Source organism: Symphalangus syndactylus, chromosome 1 (genome assembly GCF_028878055.3).
Source record: "Symphalangus syndactylus isolate Jambi chromosome 1, NHGRI_mSymSyn1-v2.1_pri, whole genome shotgun sequence".
NCBI lineage: Eukaryota > Metazoa > Chordata > Mammalia > Primates > Hylobatidae > Symphalangus > Symphalangus syndactylus.
In genome coordinates, this window is record NC_072423.2 from 80,847,617 (window position 1) to 80,863,436 (window position 15,820).

General features: G+C 50.1%; 1 protein-coding gene across 1 annotated transcript in view; it reads right to left on the reverse strand.

The window, feature by feature from the left end:
• Window positions 1-827: 827 nt before the first annotated feature.
• The window catches only part of LOC129461060 (ankyrin repeat domain-containing protein 18B-like), a 119,727-nt gene continuing 104,734 nt past the window's right edge, over window positions 828-15,820 (reverse strand). The window contains 4 exon segments of the mRNA XM_063641686.1: window positions 828-1,131; window positions 1,715-1,827; window positions 2,703-2,972; window positions 3,710-3,838. Coding sequence (XP_063497756.1) covers window positions 2,966-2,972; window positions 3,710-3,838 — 136 coding nt within the window. The 3' untranslated portion in view covers window positions 828-1,131; window positions 1,715-1,827; window positions 2,703-2,965.

Genomic DNA, 15,820 nt, shown 5'->3' on the forward strand with positions numbered 1-15,820 from the left:
CTTTTCAGGCAGGCTGTTTTGAGAGAGCAGCAAAAATGGCCCCATAAATTTCATATCATTTACTTCCCTGCAAATAGCTATGTCAATAAAAAGAAAGCAGCTCATTCCCAGAAGTTTCATCAAAAGTGCAGGGGTGACTTCCATGAGCCCAGCTTGGATCACATGATCATTCCTGAATTAATTACCCTGCTGATTGCCCAGGGTGGCCAGCCCCTCCCCAATCACATGGACTAGTATTAAAAGAGTGGTCCTCTCATGAAAAAAAAATGGAAGGATAGTGGCAGAGAAATATGGGAGGGAGGGCCTCATCTCTATATAAAAAGTATAAGGGTGTTTGTATTCTTTTGTACACTCATTTATATAGTCACTGGAAAAAAAATTGAGAAAAACCCACACATGACTTTCTACATGCCTCTGTGCTTTGTTTTCAACACTGAGCTGTGAGAAATGTAATTATTAAAACAAAACTTTGAAAATAAGTAACAATTTGGGACAATGGGGACCCTTAGCTGATGCTACACTGGTGAGCAGTTTTTTTGTGCCCATGAAGACAGAATTCCCAGGAGCCCTCCTGGGGTCTCCTAGGACAAGCATGTGGGCACCTACTGGCTGCAGTTCCCCCTTTCCTTCCCTGGACTCTCAGGGAGAAACAAGTTCTGGATTCAGCTGAACTGAGTTCAAGTTCAGGCTCTGTGACTCACTGGCTGTGTAATTTTGGGTAAGTCACTTGCTGTCCTTGAGTCCCATATTGTCCTTGGTAAAATGGAGGGGTAGAATTATTGTTAGGTTTTGAAGGTAAAGCAAGGGTTAAAGAAAGACAGAGACAGTTGGCGGCTTCAACAGCAACACCTTTATTGCCAGCAAAACCCTGCGGAGGGGTAAACCAGCTTAGTCCCAGGGCCAACTGCCACTCACAGGCTGGGGTAATCATGGGACTGGGAGGGAGGGTTCAGGGTGGTAGAGCTTGCTGCCCGGCAGGATATGGCAAGGATGTTCCTGCAGTCAGGCTGTTGGGCCTTTGCCTGGAAGGATGCGATAAGGATGTTTCTGCAGTCACGTGGTTAGGAAGGATGTTTCTCATGGCCCAAGTTCCCATGGAATGTTTCACTCTGACCAGGGTCTGCAAAATGGCTGGAGGTTTACAACATGGTACAGGTTAGACTAACAGTAACACCTCCCAGGTAGAGAGTTCTACAAAGTAAACTTCCCTTGAGCATCTACCCTGTACCAGACATGGTGCTAAGACCCAGGCCACAGGAGGAACAGGACAGATGAGGCCCCTGCTATGCTGGTGCTCATGTCTGATGAAGGAAGCTAACAGGTCATAAGACCAGGTCAGATGGTGGTGGTAATCAAAGACATTACAAAAGTGAGATGAGCCAGAAAGAAACCAAAGGAACTGTTACAAACACAGTGACAGGTGGAGACCCCTCCAAAAGGTGACTTTTGAGCAGAAACCTGAGAAATGTGGAGGGGGCTATGGAGAAGGACCAGGCCCTGAAGCCATCCCAGGATTAAAGACCCAGCACCAGGAGGGCAATGGAATGGTCTGACCTGGGCATCCTTCATGCTTCTGTCCTCAGTGATGCACAAACAGAAACATGGGACAATCTCAAGCAGGGTCCATGGAGGAAGCAGGAAGCAGCTGCACTGCAGAGCTAAGGTGGGGATAAAATCTGGCCCAACAGTAAAGCTAGAAGCAGGTGCTGCTTACCACTGCCCACAATGCAGGTCATGAAGCATAACCAGCTGCTAAGTCACGTCCAGGGCCGGACCAGCTGGCTGGACTGCCAGCATCTTAGTAGAGATCCCAGGAGATCAGATGAGCTGGTTAGGGGGGAGAAAAAAAAAAAACAGGAAACCTTCAGAAAATTCCAGAGGACCCATGACATTTAACATCAACTTACCCTGAGTGGGATCTGTTTGTCATTGCTGGTTCTAAAGAGTTGGTCCCACCAACCCCACCTGCCCGTTGCCTAACCAGGGGAACACTCAGGGTGGGGTCCACAGAAACAATCCCTATGGAAGGGAAAAGGGTGTTTCTCATCCAAAACCAAGGGAGGAGACCCAAAAAACACCACTCATAATGAGCAGAGGGGCCTGCAGGGAGAGACAGGATTCTGCTGCTCATTTGGGTATCTGCTTCCCAGTAGGAAAGGGACAGGATAGAGGGGCTAAGTGGACTCTAGGCTGTGGGGCTAGGGGAGCTGGTGCTGACTGACTGTTGGAGTGAGCCACAATAGGAGGCTTAGAACCCCTCCCTGCAGCCTCTCCAGTCTAATAAGGGGATGGTAATGTGGTCAGTGGGGGCATCCGGATGCAGTCAAAGGGCACAGGGAGTGATGTCTCCTCTGGCCTCCTCTTTCAGCTGCAGATTCTCCGAGTTACTGGAACAGCTTCTCCATGACCCCACCAGCCTGGAGGGTGGTGACAGCTCCCAGATGACGCTAACCCCAGGGCCCTGCACCATCTCTCCTGGTTCCCCTTGGCCCTGCCCACACCTTTGTAAACAGCTTTTTTTTAATGACCCTTCAGCCACTTCAAGGTCGCTGCCAGCACCTGACTGCCGCATTCCCCAAAGGGACCAGGCTCCTTGGCACAGGAGCTGAGGTTTCTACAGGCACAGAGAATACACTATCCCAACTGTTGGAATGGAGTGGGGAGTGGAAAAAAGAATGTTTGTTCTCAATGCTTAGACTTACCAATTGTTTCATTTAATCACATGAAGGCTGTGTGGCGTTTTGAAGTAGAATTAGTAATCTACATAATTACAAATTATGTTCTTAAAAGAAGCTGCTCAGCGCAGTGCCTGACACAAGGTGGAACTCCACGATGAGTAGGGTAAGAAGGCAGGGTGCCATGGTTACAGACAAGGACTCCAGGTACAGACTGCTTGCTTCAAACCTGGACCAGTGGTGTGAATTTGGGCAACTCTCCGTATTGCTCTTTGCCCCAGTTTTTTCATCTAACAACTAGAAGTAAAAGCAAGGTTATTGTGAAAATTAAATGAATTACAGTAAGCAGAGTGCCTACAACAACACCCCCAGGCACACGGCCAGCACTGGGCATGTTTTTCATTATACTCTTAATGAGGTAAGAGTGAGAACACAGGCGCCAGCCATGAGCCTGGGGTTTCTCTGGCGCAGGCATCAGAGACCCTATTTTAACATCCTCCATTCATTCATTTGACCCTGGTAAGGGAGGAGTCTCATGGGATAGGAACAAGCATCCACCTTGGGGCCACCCATGGTCAAAGCTGAACTCCACCACTGTTCAGCTGGGTGACTTTGGGCAAGTGACTTTCCCTCTCTGATCCCCATGTTCCTTTTTGATAAAAACAGCACAATGGCAGGCCTATGGGGATTGATGGAGCTGACAGAAAAATGTGTGCCTTAGTTTGAATTTCCTGGAAGTAGATCCTAAGGCAAAGATTCAAATACAAAAATTCTATTTAGACATGACTCTAGGATAGTAATTTTACTGCCAATTCTTCCTTAGGGTGCGAATCCCAGGAAACACCAGTAGAGGAGTGGGAAACTGAGACAGGAAAGGAATGCAGCAGTTAAAGGGACCTTCATCAAGAAAGTTTCCCCTGTGGCAGCCAGGACTCAGCCCTGCCAGGTATCTCTGAGAGACAGCACAGAACAGGTGTCTCAGAGTCATCCCACCCAGAGCAAGGGAGCTGGGGTATTTATCCACCAATACCCACTAGTCACTCCTCAGGGCTCCTTCCAAGGACATGATTCCTCCAGAATGTCCTGCCTGAGCTGCAAGGGTCAGACCTGGGGTTGAGGGCTGGGGCCCTGACAGCACCTCCAGCAATGAGCAGGAACACAGCCTGGTGTGGAGAGTTTCAGTCAGTGACTCCAACACATACACACACTCACACACCACTCTCCAACCCCAACAAAGTGTGTATGTACATATACATGCATACAAGACTGTTACCCACTTTGATCCTGGTGACTCCATGGGATATACAATAAGGCGGGAATCAGAGGGAAGAGCAGAATTAAGGGGAGTGAAAGTCTTAAGAACAAAATGCAAATTTAGGCAGAAAATCAAGGGGGAAGAGGAGTGGTCTGGACACCAAATGCCTGCTGGGTGGAACCTGCTCTACACACACTGTCACTAATTCTCCAAGAAGCTTCGTGGGGTAGAAGAAATTCCTCTCATTTTACAGATGACAGAAATGTAGTTCAGAAAACTGATTTTACTAATGTCTCAGCAAGCTAGTGAGTGATAGATATGGACTCCCAGATCTTTCTGTCCACAAAGCCTACAAATTCTCCCTTGTTAGGCAGGCTGCATACCAGGCCCTGCTTCTGGGCTCTGCTCCTTTTCCTGCTAGGCAATCATGGCAGAATTGACAAAAACATTTTCCCCCTTCACCACCTGGAGCAGAGCCAATGAGAGGGGCTGGGGAACAGGCCATGAGGCCCTGCACCCACCATTCAATATGTTCAGGATTGCGGTCCCTCAGAACTCTTGCACCACGTGGTGGCATCACTCATGGTGTCTGGGTGTCTTCTGAGGTTGCATAGGATCCAGTAGAGGCCACTGGCTGTGCTGTCATATCCTAAGAGGCAGCCACACAGGCTTGGATCTCTTGGCTGCTTCAGCACCAGAGGTTGGACAGTGCTCATGCAGTGAGGCCCTCGGGAGAATGAGAGGAGGGAAAGGAAGGGCAGAATGGAGTGATGTAATGTCCATCCACTATGTCCCTGGATGGAGAGACCTACACCGGGACCACCACTGGTACTCATGAAGATGCCAGCCTCCATTTATATGTCCTCATCTGACGACTCCTTCCCATTTTCATCCTGGAGACAAGACCTCTGAACACACTAGCTCTGAGGGCACCTGAGTGTAACCTGAGACAGTCCTTGAAGACTGACAGGATCCCTCCCTTGCCATCTCCAGACCTGCCCCACAAGCTCCCTCCCTGGTCTCCTGGCTCTTGTTCACTCCTTCCAGGCAGCCTTCTACAGTCATCTCTAAAACATATCTGACTGTCCCTCCTTTATCCAGCACCTTCCATGGCTTCCCAGAGCCCTCCAGATCAAGTTCAAGTTCTTTGATCAGACACTTAACCTCAAGCTCCATTCTACCTCCTGAATTAAGATCCTGGAGAAGCCACCTTACCCAGCACAAGTGCATCACTGAAGTCCCAAATCTTGAACGTGGCCTTGGCCTTGAGGAAGTCATCAACACCCTGGCTAGTGAGGGTGCAGTGCTGCTGCAGGATGATGGTGTCTAAAATTGTGCACCAGGTCACAGGCCCTGCAGAATCATCACCCCTCAGGAATGGGTAGTACAGGAAGTCCATGCACAGGCAGATCTGCTGGTGCTGTTACACTATGAGGGCACTGAGCTCCAAGATGGTGGCAATACATTCCCTGGGATTCCTGCAGGGTGAGGCTGGGGAGAGGAAGCAGCTCCATAACACATATGAAACCCTGGAAGCACTTCCCAGCCAGAATCTCAGGACCACATTACACCCAGAAATGGGTGCCCTCTGAGCACACTTGTCTCTCCATTTCCCACTCCGAGCTCCCTCCTGGCCCCACATGCCCCAGCCTGGCCCAGAGCTTGGAGCCCAGTAGGTGCTCAGTCCATGGTGTTGACTGCTCCCTGGGCCAGGAGAGCGCTTGGTGGCTCTGGGACTCCTCCTGTGGAACTCCTGCCTCTGCCTTGGGACCTCCCAATTCCCATGGGAAGCCCCCACAGCTCTGGATTGTGGCACCTGCCCTGGGATCCTCCAGCCCCATAGGCCATATTTCTTGCCTTAGCCCTCCCAGAACATGACATGTTTCTCAGAATGTGGCTGATGTCCAGGGCCATCTGTGGATGTTTGCTGGGGACCTCTTGCTGATTCCCTTTGTGGTCTGTAGGGCAGGGCCAAGAGGAGAAACCAGCCCAACCTCAGAAAAGACAAAAGTCTCACTGCCACAAGGGCAACCACCAAACAGTCAGCAGTGCTTCTGGAAGGAAAGGAGGTTTCATTCTGCAGAAAGCCCCTTGTTTGGCTTCTTTCTGAAGACAGGGAGGGGTACCAATCCCTGCATACCTCCGGTGCCTACGTTACCATCTGTGCCTAGGATGTGCGACGGGCCCCTGCTCCCACTGCAGGGCTGACATTCCCTCCAGCTGGAGAACTGGGCTCCTGACATCACCTGGCCTCTTTGTCCTGTTCTGGATGAGGGTGGAAAGGCTGTACCTGGTATTTCCCTAGGTCCTTGGCTTCTAATTTCTAGACATCCAGCAGGAGTGACCTTGCCCAGCCCCACACCTGAAATGGGACTCCCTTGTAGAGCAGCCGAGACATCTACAGATGGAAGAGTGCTCTGGTGAGATAGGCCACAGGGGTCCCCGGGGAGGATCAGGGGCCAGAGTATTCCAGAGGTTTCCAACCTTGGGCTCCATGGGAACAATGATCTGGACCTATTTTTTCATTTAGGTCACCAGGAGACAACCTCTAACCCCTGAGCAAGGCATGGTCCAAGCTCTGGCATGAGATTCTCTTCCAGCAACACGATGCTTGCAGGGACAGGTAGAAAAGCCGGTGACCAGGCCTGCTGTCCCCCAGGTAAGGACAGTGTGCTACCCACTCTCTGAGAGGTGGTGCCAGGCCACAGCACTGGGTGCCTGTATCACTGGCTCTGCAGACACCGGTCATGGAGGTCCCATGGAGGTCCTCCCCTCTCCACATTACCTTCTTGCTGCTCCTAGATTTCTTCTAGTCTTAAGCACTTTGAGCCATTTTTCTGTGCATTGGATCTGACATTTTTGCTCTCAGATGAAATATGGCAAAGTAAGCCGGGCCACCAGGATTCCTGGAGGGAAGTTTGGATGCTGGGTCTTGGGCTCCAGGGCACTGATGGGACTGAACCAGAAGGAGCCAGGGAAGGACAAACACTGGGGCTCAGACCCTATGACCCAATGGCCATTTGTGGCCTGTCCTTATGGCCCCAAGACACCCTGTCCTCAGGCCACAGACACCATGGGCTTTAGTCAGGTCCCAGCCCCCCAGTAGTGTCCTGGCACTAGTGAGTGCTGACCCCTGAGCCACAACCACAGTTCTGGGTTTGGGTTTGGTAAAACCACCTCAGGGACAGAGTTCTGGGGCCAGGTTTGGCCGGAACCAATGTGCCTCCCAGGGATGGTGTGTCACTCCTACTTGCCATGAAATGTGCACACAGGCTGCCCCCATGCACATCCCATCCTGCTGGACAGAATGGAGGAAATCAGGGAACAGGCAGGGTGGACAGCTGGGGTGCAGGGAGAGGCAGGTGCATGCTGGGAGGTCAGGCCCTGTGAGGGCTGTGGGGGCATCAGGTGGAGTGGGATCCAGGCGCACCCTCAGTGCAGGTCTCAGGCCAGGCTCCCTGGACCCCGGCTGGGCGATATGGTCACTCCCTGGGGGACTGCTGTCAGGCCCTGGCTGACCACCCTGGGCAGCATCATCCCATCTCAGGACTGGACTTTCTGAGTCCTGAGACAGTACAGGGCCGCCCAAGCCTGACAGACTGGGAGGACCTATTAAGTACTCCATCCCTAGACCAGCCTCACACACAGCAGGGACAGTCTCCTACCTTTACCTGCAGGGCACTGACTGATCCATCTCACTCTAAGGCAACCAAGGCAGAGCTGAGGACCTGTGCCAGGCTGGGAGCCAGTCCCCTCCCTAAATGGGCCTGAGGGAAGCCTCATCCCTGTCCCAGTGCACTGCAAGTTTCAGCCCAGGAGACACACAGGGAAGGGAGGATGGGGCCTCCCCGCTGGCTGACCCTGGAAAAGCGAGACCTGGGAGAAGAGGGAGCGCAGGGCTGGCAGGGGATGCTCCAGGCCCATGGAGAGCTCAGGCTGCACCAAGGGGCTGCCTCTCCTCGGCTGGAGGCTCTGCCCTCTGCAGGATCTGAGGAAGTCCAGTCCTGAGATGGGACAGTGCTACCCAGGGTGGGTGGCCAGCTCCTGACAACAGTCCCCCAGGGAGTGACCATACCACCCGGCCAGGGTCCAGGGAGCCTCGGCCAAGACTTGCCCAGTGCACTGAGGGTGCACCCAGAGCCCACCCCACCTGATGCCCCCACAGCCCTCACAGGGTCTGACCTCCCAGCATGCACCTGCCTCTCCCTGAAACCCAGCTGCCCACCCTGCCTGTTCCCTGACCTCTTCCATCCTGTGCAGCCCACAGACTGTGACCATATCTCCGGCCACTCTGGCCCTTCCTTTACCTTTGTCCTGTCAGAATCTCTGAGCAAGATCTCCCAGGTCCATCCAAACACCTGCTTTGTCTACTTTTGACTGGGCCATTGAACATCACTGGGCCATCCCAGCTGTCCACAGGCTCCTCGATAACATGCATTTCCCCTGACATCTCCCAGCAGTGCTCAGCAGCCCCCACTGACCAGGTCCCTGCTGACCAGATCCAGCACATCAGATCCTCCCTGACCACACCCTCACTGATTAGACCCCCATCACCAGGCCTCACTAACTAGATTCCCGCTGTCAGGCCCACAATGACCAGGACTCCACTGATGAGGACCTTACTGACAAGGCCTCACTGATCAGGTTCCACTGATCATGACCCCATTTCCTGGCCCCACAGATGAAGCCTCACTGACCAGGCCTCCAGGGAATAGGCTGCCACTGATCAGGCCCCTACTAACCAGGCCTGAGGTGACCAGATGTCCCTGACTGGGACACTAATGAGTACGCCCCACTGAACAGGCATGCACTGCTCAGATCCCTGCTGACCAGGTCACCCCGTAGACCAGTGCTACAAAAGCCACCACTGATCAAGTCCTCTCTGGCCAGGCCCCCACTGATTAGGTTCCACTGACAAGCCTGCCCTGACCAGGGCCCCACTGACAAGGGCCTCTGCTGACTAGGTCCCATGTGACCAGGCCGCCACTGAATAGCACCCCTTGACCTGGTCACCAGCAACCCAGCCCAATCTGACAAGGCCACCACTAAGCCCCAGCTGACCAGGTCTCCACTGACCAAGTCCCACAGCCCAGGTTTGCACTGACCAGACACCAAACATTTGTCTGCCACTAGGAACCCACTCACCAAGACCTGCACTGCTAGATCCCTCTAATGAAACCCTCTCTAAGCAGACCCCTGCTGACCACCCCCCACTAAATAGGCCTCACTCACCAAGTCCCAACTGACTAGGTCCACTGAGCAGGCCCACACTGATCAGGCCCCTCCTAACTATATCAGAAGGCCAAGCAGCAATGAGATGTTTCATATGGCAGGAGTAGGAGCAAGACAGAGAGAGGAAAGAGGTGCGAGATCCTGTTAGACAACCAGATCACATGAGAACTCACGATCAGGAGATCAGCATCAAGAAGATTAACCATTGGTGAAGGATCCTCCACCCACACCAACGCCCACTGTTTCCAGGCAGAAGCCTCCTGCAGAGGCAGAGCCTCTTAGGAAACTTCCACTATGGCAGTGCAGAAGGAAAATATAGGCTTTGGGACCCCACACAGGAGGCCACCATCCTCCAGACTCCAGATTCATAAGTCCACCAACGGCTCACACCCTCCATATTGAAAAGCTACAGGCACTCCACACCAGCCCAGCCCATGAGAGCAGCCATGGGGGCTACACTCTGCAAAGCCACAGGTGCACTGCCCTGGTAGAGGTTCCCCATGAGCCTCTGCCTCTGCAGCAGGTTACTCCCCCTTCCTACTAGCCCCCACCATCCCAGCACCCTACTGATGACCTACTCCTCCCCATGCTACCCCTCCTTTTCCTTCCACCCCAACCACCTCCCATCCAAGATTAAATCACCTCCCACCTGGCCCACCTCCAACATTAAGGATTACATATGAGTTTTATAGGGACACAGAGCCAGCCTATATTATTCTGACTCTGATACCCCAGAACCTCATGTCCTTCTCACAGAGCAAAACACATTCATGGCTTTTCAAAAGTTTCCAAGACTTAACTCATTCCAAATGTAAAAATTTCAAAGTCTAATCTGAGACAAGGCTACAGTCCCTTCTGCCAGTAAGTCCCTGAATTAAAAAGAGATTTCTTTCCTTTCAAGCAGGCATTGGGTAAGATTTCTCAATCCAAAGGGAAGAAATTCCCCAGAAAAATAACACAAATGCAAGTCCAAAACCCAGAAGGACAGTATTCACTCAATCTCACAGCTCCATAATCATCAAGAGAACTCACTATCATGCAGACAGCATTAAGGAGATAGTGTTCAACCATTTATAAAGAATCCAACCCCCACCCTCATCTTTCACCCCCACCCACAAAATAATCTCCCCCATTCTCCCCACACCCCTACCTCCAACACCCACTCTACTCCATGATTAAATCACCTCCCACCAGGCCCCACCTTTAACATTCCCCATTACAGTTCCATGAGAGTACTGGTAGGGACACAAAATCAAATCATATTATTCTGACTTGGGTTCCCCCCAATCTCATATCCTTGTCACACTGCAAAATAAAATGATGCCTTCTGTACAGTCCCCCAAAGTCTGTCTCATCTGAGACAAGGCTGCAGTCCCTTCTGCCCATGAACCTCTGAAATACAAAGCAAGTTAACTACTTCCAAGGTACAATGATTTTACAGACGTTGGGTAAGCATTCCCAGCCAAAAGGAAGAAATTTGCCAGAAAGAAGCACAAAACACAGATGGGACTTACAGACCCCATGCAAGTCAAAAACCCAGCAGGCCAGTCATTGAATCCTAGAGCTCCCAAATCATCTTTTCTGAATCTATATCCCACATCTGGAGCACAGGGGTAGATGGCTGAGTTCCCAAGGCCTTGGGCAGCTCAGCATCTGTGGCTGTACAGGGTCTATCCCCAACAGGTGCCCTGATGGGCCGGGCTGGTGTGGGGTGCCTGTGGCTTTTCCACAATGAGGGTGCAAGCAGTTGGTGGGTCTATGAATCTGGGGTCTGGAAAATCGTGCATCCCTCTGTGGGGGCTCCAACTCTATATGTTCCTTCTGTACTGCCCTAGTAAAGGTTTCCCATGAGGCTCTGCCTCTTAGAAAAGCTTCTGCCTGAACACCCAGGTTTTTCCCTACATACTCTGGAGTCTAGACAAAGGCTCCCAAGCCTCTAATTTTGTGCTCTGTGCACCTGCTGGCTTAATACTATGTGGAAGCCACCAAGGCTTGAAGCTTGCACCCCTGAAGCAGTGATGCAGCCTGTACCTGTGCATCTTTCAGCCATGGCTGGAGCTGGAGCTGGAGCTGCAGGGATGCAGGCAGCAGTGTCCTGAGGATGGACACAGCAGCGTGAACATGGGACTGACCCAGGAAAGCATTCTTCGGTCCTAGAACTCAGGGTCTGTGACAGCAAGCTCTGCTGCAAAGGTCTCTGAAATGCCTTCAAGGCCTTTTAAATATTGTCTTAGCTATTAGCACTGGGCTCCATTTTATGCAAATTTCTGAAGCCTTCTTGAATTTTCCCACTGAAAATCAGCTTTTCTTTTTGACCACTTGGCCAGGCTGCAAATTTTCCAAACTTTTAAGCCCTGCTTCTCATTTAAATATAAGTTTCAACTTGAGATCATTTATTCAGTCACACAGAAGGCCACAGGTTGTTCAAAACAGACAAGACACCTCTTGAGCTTTGCTGCCTACTTCATTTCACCAGATATACCCTAAATCATCACCCTGAAGTTCAAAGTTTCAGAGGTCCCCAGGGCAGGAACACCGTCCAGCCAAGTTCTTTGCTAAGGCAAAAAAAAGTAACTTTTTCTCCTGTTCCCAATAAGTTGCTCATTTCCATCTGAGACCTTCTAAGCCTGGCCTTCACTGTCCCTCCTTCAGTCACTCTTTTAATTATAGCTATGTAACAAGTCTCTATGGTCACCTTTTAATTTAACATGACTCTACAATAGTCCAAACTTTCCCTCATCTTTCTTTCTTCTTCCAAGTCCTCCAAATTGTGCAGCTTCTGGTCATTCCCCACTTCTGAACCTGCTTCTACATTTTCAGTTATCGTTGTGGCAGCCTGGCAATGTGGGAAAAGAAAAGTCCATTTTTAGGGGGAAAATTCAAGAAGGCTTCAGGTATTTGCATAGAAAAGAAGCAAAATGCTAATAGTAAAAAAAAATGAGGAAAAGACCTTGAGGGCATTTCATAGCTCCACTCTACAGTACAAATTTTCTGTAATATCATTTTTAAAAGAGGTTTAGTTGGCTCATGGTTCTGCAGGCTGTAGAGGCAGCAAGGGGCTTCTGCTTCTGGGAGGATCAGGAAGCCTCCCAATCATACCAGAAGGCCAAGTGACAATGAGATGTTCCATGTGGCGGGAGTAGGAAGAAGACAGAGAGAGGAAAGATGTGCCACACCCAGTTATACAACCAGATCTCATGAGAACTCACTCAGGAGATCAGCATCAGGAAGATTAAACAATGGTGAAGGATCCACCCACACCACCGCCCACTGTTTCCAGGCAGAAGCCTCCTGCAGTGGCAGAACCTCTTGGAGAACCTCTGCTAGGGCAACGCAGAAGGAAAATATGGGCTTGGAGCCACCACACAGGAGGCCACCATCCTCCAGACCGCAGATTCATAGACCCACCAACAGCTTGCACTCTCAGAGTGGAAAAGCTACAGGCACTCCACACCAGCCCAGCCCATGAGAGCAGCCATGGGGCCTACACCCTGCAAAGCCACAGGTGCACTGCCCTAGTAGAGACTTTACATGAGCCTCTGCCTCTGCAGCAGGCTACACCCCCTTTCTACTACCCACCACCCTCCCACCACCCCACTAACAACCTACCCCTCACCCTATCCACCCCTTTTCCTTCCACCCCTGGCCCCCTCCCATCCATGATTAAATCACCTCCAGCCAGGCCCCACCTCCAACATTAAGGACTACAATTCACATGAGTTTTGGTAAAGAAACACAGCCAAATCATATTATTTGGACCCTGATCCCCCACAGTCTCATGTCCTTCTCACACAGCAAAATATATTCATGCCTTTTCAAAAGTTTCCAAAAGTCTTAACTCATTCCAACATTAACTCAAAGGTAAAAAATTCAGCATCTCATCTGAGACAAGTCTACAATATCTTTTGCCTATGAGTCCCTGAATTTAAAAGGATGTTCTTTTCTTTCAAGGTACAATAATGGTGCAGGCTTTGGGTAAGCTTTTTCAATCGAAAGAGAAGAAATCTCCCAGGAAAATAACACAAATGGGACCATAGGCCCAATGCAAGTCCAAAACCCAGGAGGCCAGTATCCATTCAATCTCACAGCTCCAAAACCATGAACAGAACTCACTATCACAAGGACAGCAATAAGGAGATAGCCTTTAATCATTTATGAAGGATCCACCCCCCACCTCCAATTTTCATTCCTCAGCCCCACCATAATTCCCCCATTCTCCCTTCCCCCCATCTTCCAACCCCCACTCTCCACCGTGATTAAATCACCTTCCACCAGGCCCCACCTTTAACATTCTGATTACAATTCCACATGAATTTTGGTAGGGATACAGAGCTAAATTTTATTATTCTGTCCCTGGATCCCCAAATCTCATGTCCTCACATTGCAAAATATGATGATGCCTTCCCTACGGTCCCCTAAAATCTTTTTTTAATTTTTTATTTTTTATTTATTTATTTATTTATTTTTTTATTATACTTTAGGTTTTAGGGTACATGTGCACAATGTGCAGGTTTGTTACATATGTATCCATGTGCCATGTTGATTTCCTGCACCCATTAACTCGTCACTTAGCATTAGGTATATCTCCTAATGCTGTCCCTCTCCCCTCCCCCAACCCCACAACAGTCCCCGGAGTGTGATGTTCCCCTTCCTGTGTCCATGAGTTCTCATTGTTCAATTCCCACCTATGAGTGAGAACATGCGGTGTTTGGTTTTTTGTCCTTGTGATAGTTTACTGAGAATGATGTTTTCCAGTTTCATCCATGTCCCTACAAAGGACATGAACTCATCATTTTTTATGGCTGCACAGTATTCCATGGTGTATATGTGCCACATTTTCTTAATCCGGTCTATCGTTGTTGGACATTTGGGTTGGTTCCAACTCTTTGCTACTGTGAATAGCGCCGCAATAAGATCTTATATCATTCCAGCATTTATGCAAATATTCAAAGCTTAACACCTCATCTGACACAAGGCTACAGTCGCTTATGCCCATGAGTCTCTCAAATATAAAGCAAGTTAACTACTTCCAAGGTACAATGCTTGTACAGGCATTGGGTAAGCATTCCCAGCCAAAAGGAAGAATTTTGCCAGAAAAAACGAAACATACATAGGACTTACCGGCCCCATGAAACTCCAAACCCAGAAGGACAGTCATTCAATCCTACAGCTCCAAAGTCACCCCTTTTGAAACCTTGTCCCACATCCAGGGCACAGGTGTGTGAGGGCTGGGCTCCCAAGGCCTTGGGCAGCTTGGCACCTGTGGCTTTGCAGGGTTTATGCCCCGTGGCTGCCCTCATAGGCTCGGCTGGTGTTGAGTGCCTGTGACTCTTCCCCACTGAGGATACAAGTTGTTGGGGGGTCTATGAATCTGGGGTCTGCATGATGGTGGCCTCCAGTGTGGGGGCTCCAATCCCATATTTTCCTTCTGCACTGCCCTAGTAGAGGTTTCATACAAGGTTCTGCCTTTTTGGGATGCTTTTGTCTGGACACTGCACCGTTTTCCTGTGAGCCTTCTGATCACAAGTGTTTAACAATTCTTTTCAAAGATCAAAACTTTCATTCATCTTGTCTTCGAAGCCCTCCAAACTCTCCCGACCTCTGTCTGCTACTCCCTTCTGAACCTGTTTCTACATTCTCACTATCTTTGCCACAGCCTGGCAATGTGGTAAATGAAAACAAATCCATTTTCGGGGGGAAAATTCAAGAAGGCTTCAGATACTTGAATGAAAAGAAGCTGAGTGCTGATTGCCAAGACATTAGGGTAAAACTATTAAATGAAGATATTTAATAGTTCCACTTTGCACTACTAATTTTCTCTATGACCATAAAGAAAAGAGGTTTAATTGGCTCATGATTCTGCAGGCCATAAGGAAACATAGTGGCTTCTGAATCTGGGAGGAGTCAGGAAGCCTCCCAATCATACCAGAATGTCAAGGGGCAATGAGATGATTCATGTGGCAGGAGTAGATGCAAGACAGAGAGAGGAAAGAGGTGTCACACCCTATTATACAACCAGATCTCATGAGAACTATCACAAGGTCAGCATCATGAAGATGGTGCTTAAACATTGGTGAAGGATCAACCACCCACCCCCACCTCCCACTCTTTCCAAACAGAAGCCTGCTGCAGAGGCAGAGCCTCTTGGAAAACCTCTACTAGGGAAGTGTGGAAGGAAAAGATGGGCTTGGAGCCCCCACACAGATGGCCACCACCCTCCAGGCCCCAGATTCATAGACCCACCAGCAGCTCACACCCTCTGTGGAAAAGCTACAGGCACTCAACACCAGCTCAGCCCATGAGAGCAGCTGCAGGGGCTCAACCCTGCAAAGCCACAGGTACACTGCCCTAGTAGAGGTTTTCCATGAGGCTTTACCTCTGCAGCAGGCTACTCCTGCTTCCTACTGCCCCCCACCCACCCACCATTCTACTGCCAGCCTACTCCTTCCTACCCTAACCAATCCTTTTCCTTCCACCCCCAACCACCTCCAATCCATGATTAAATCATCTCCCCCAGACCCCACCTTCAACATTTGGAATTACAATTCCACATGAATTTTTATAGGGACACACAGCCAAACCATATTACTCTGACCCTGATATCCCAGAATCTCATGTCCTTATCACAGAGTAAAATACAATCATGCCTTTTCAAAAG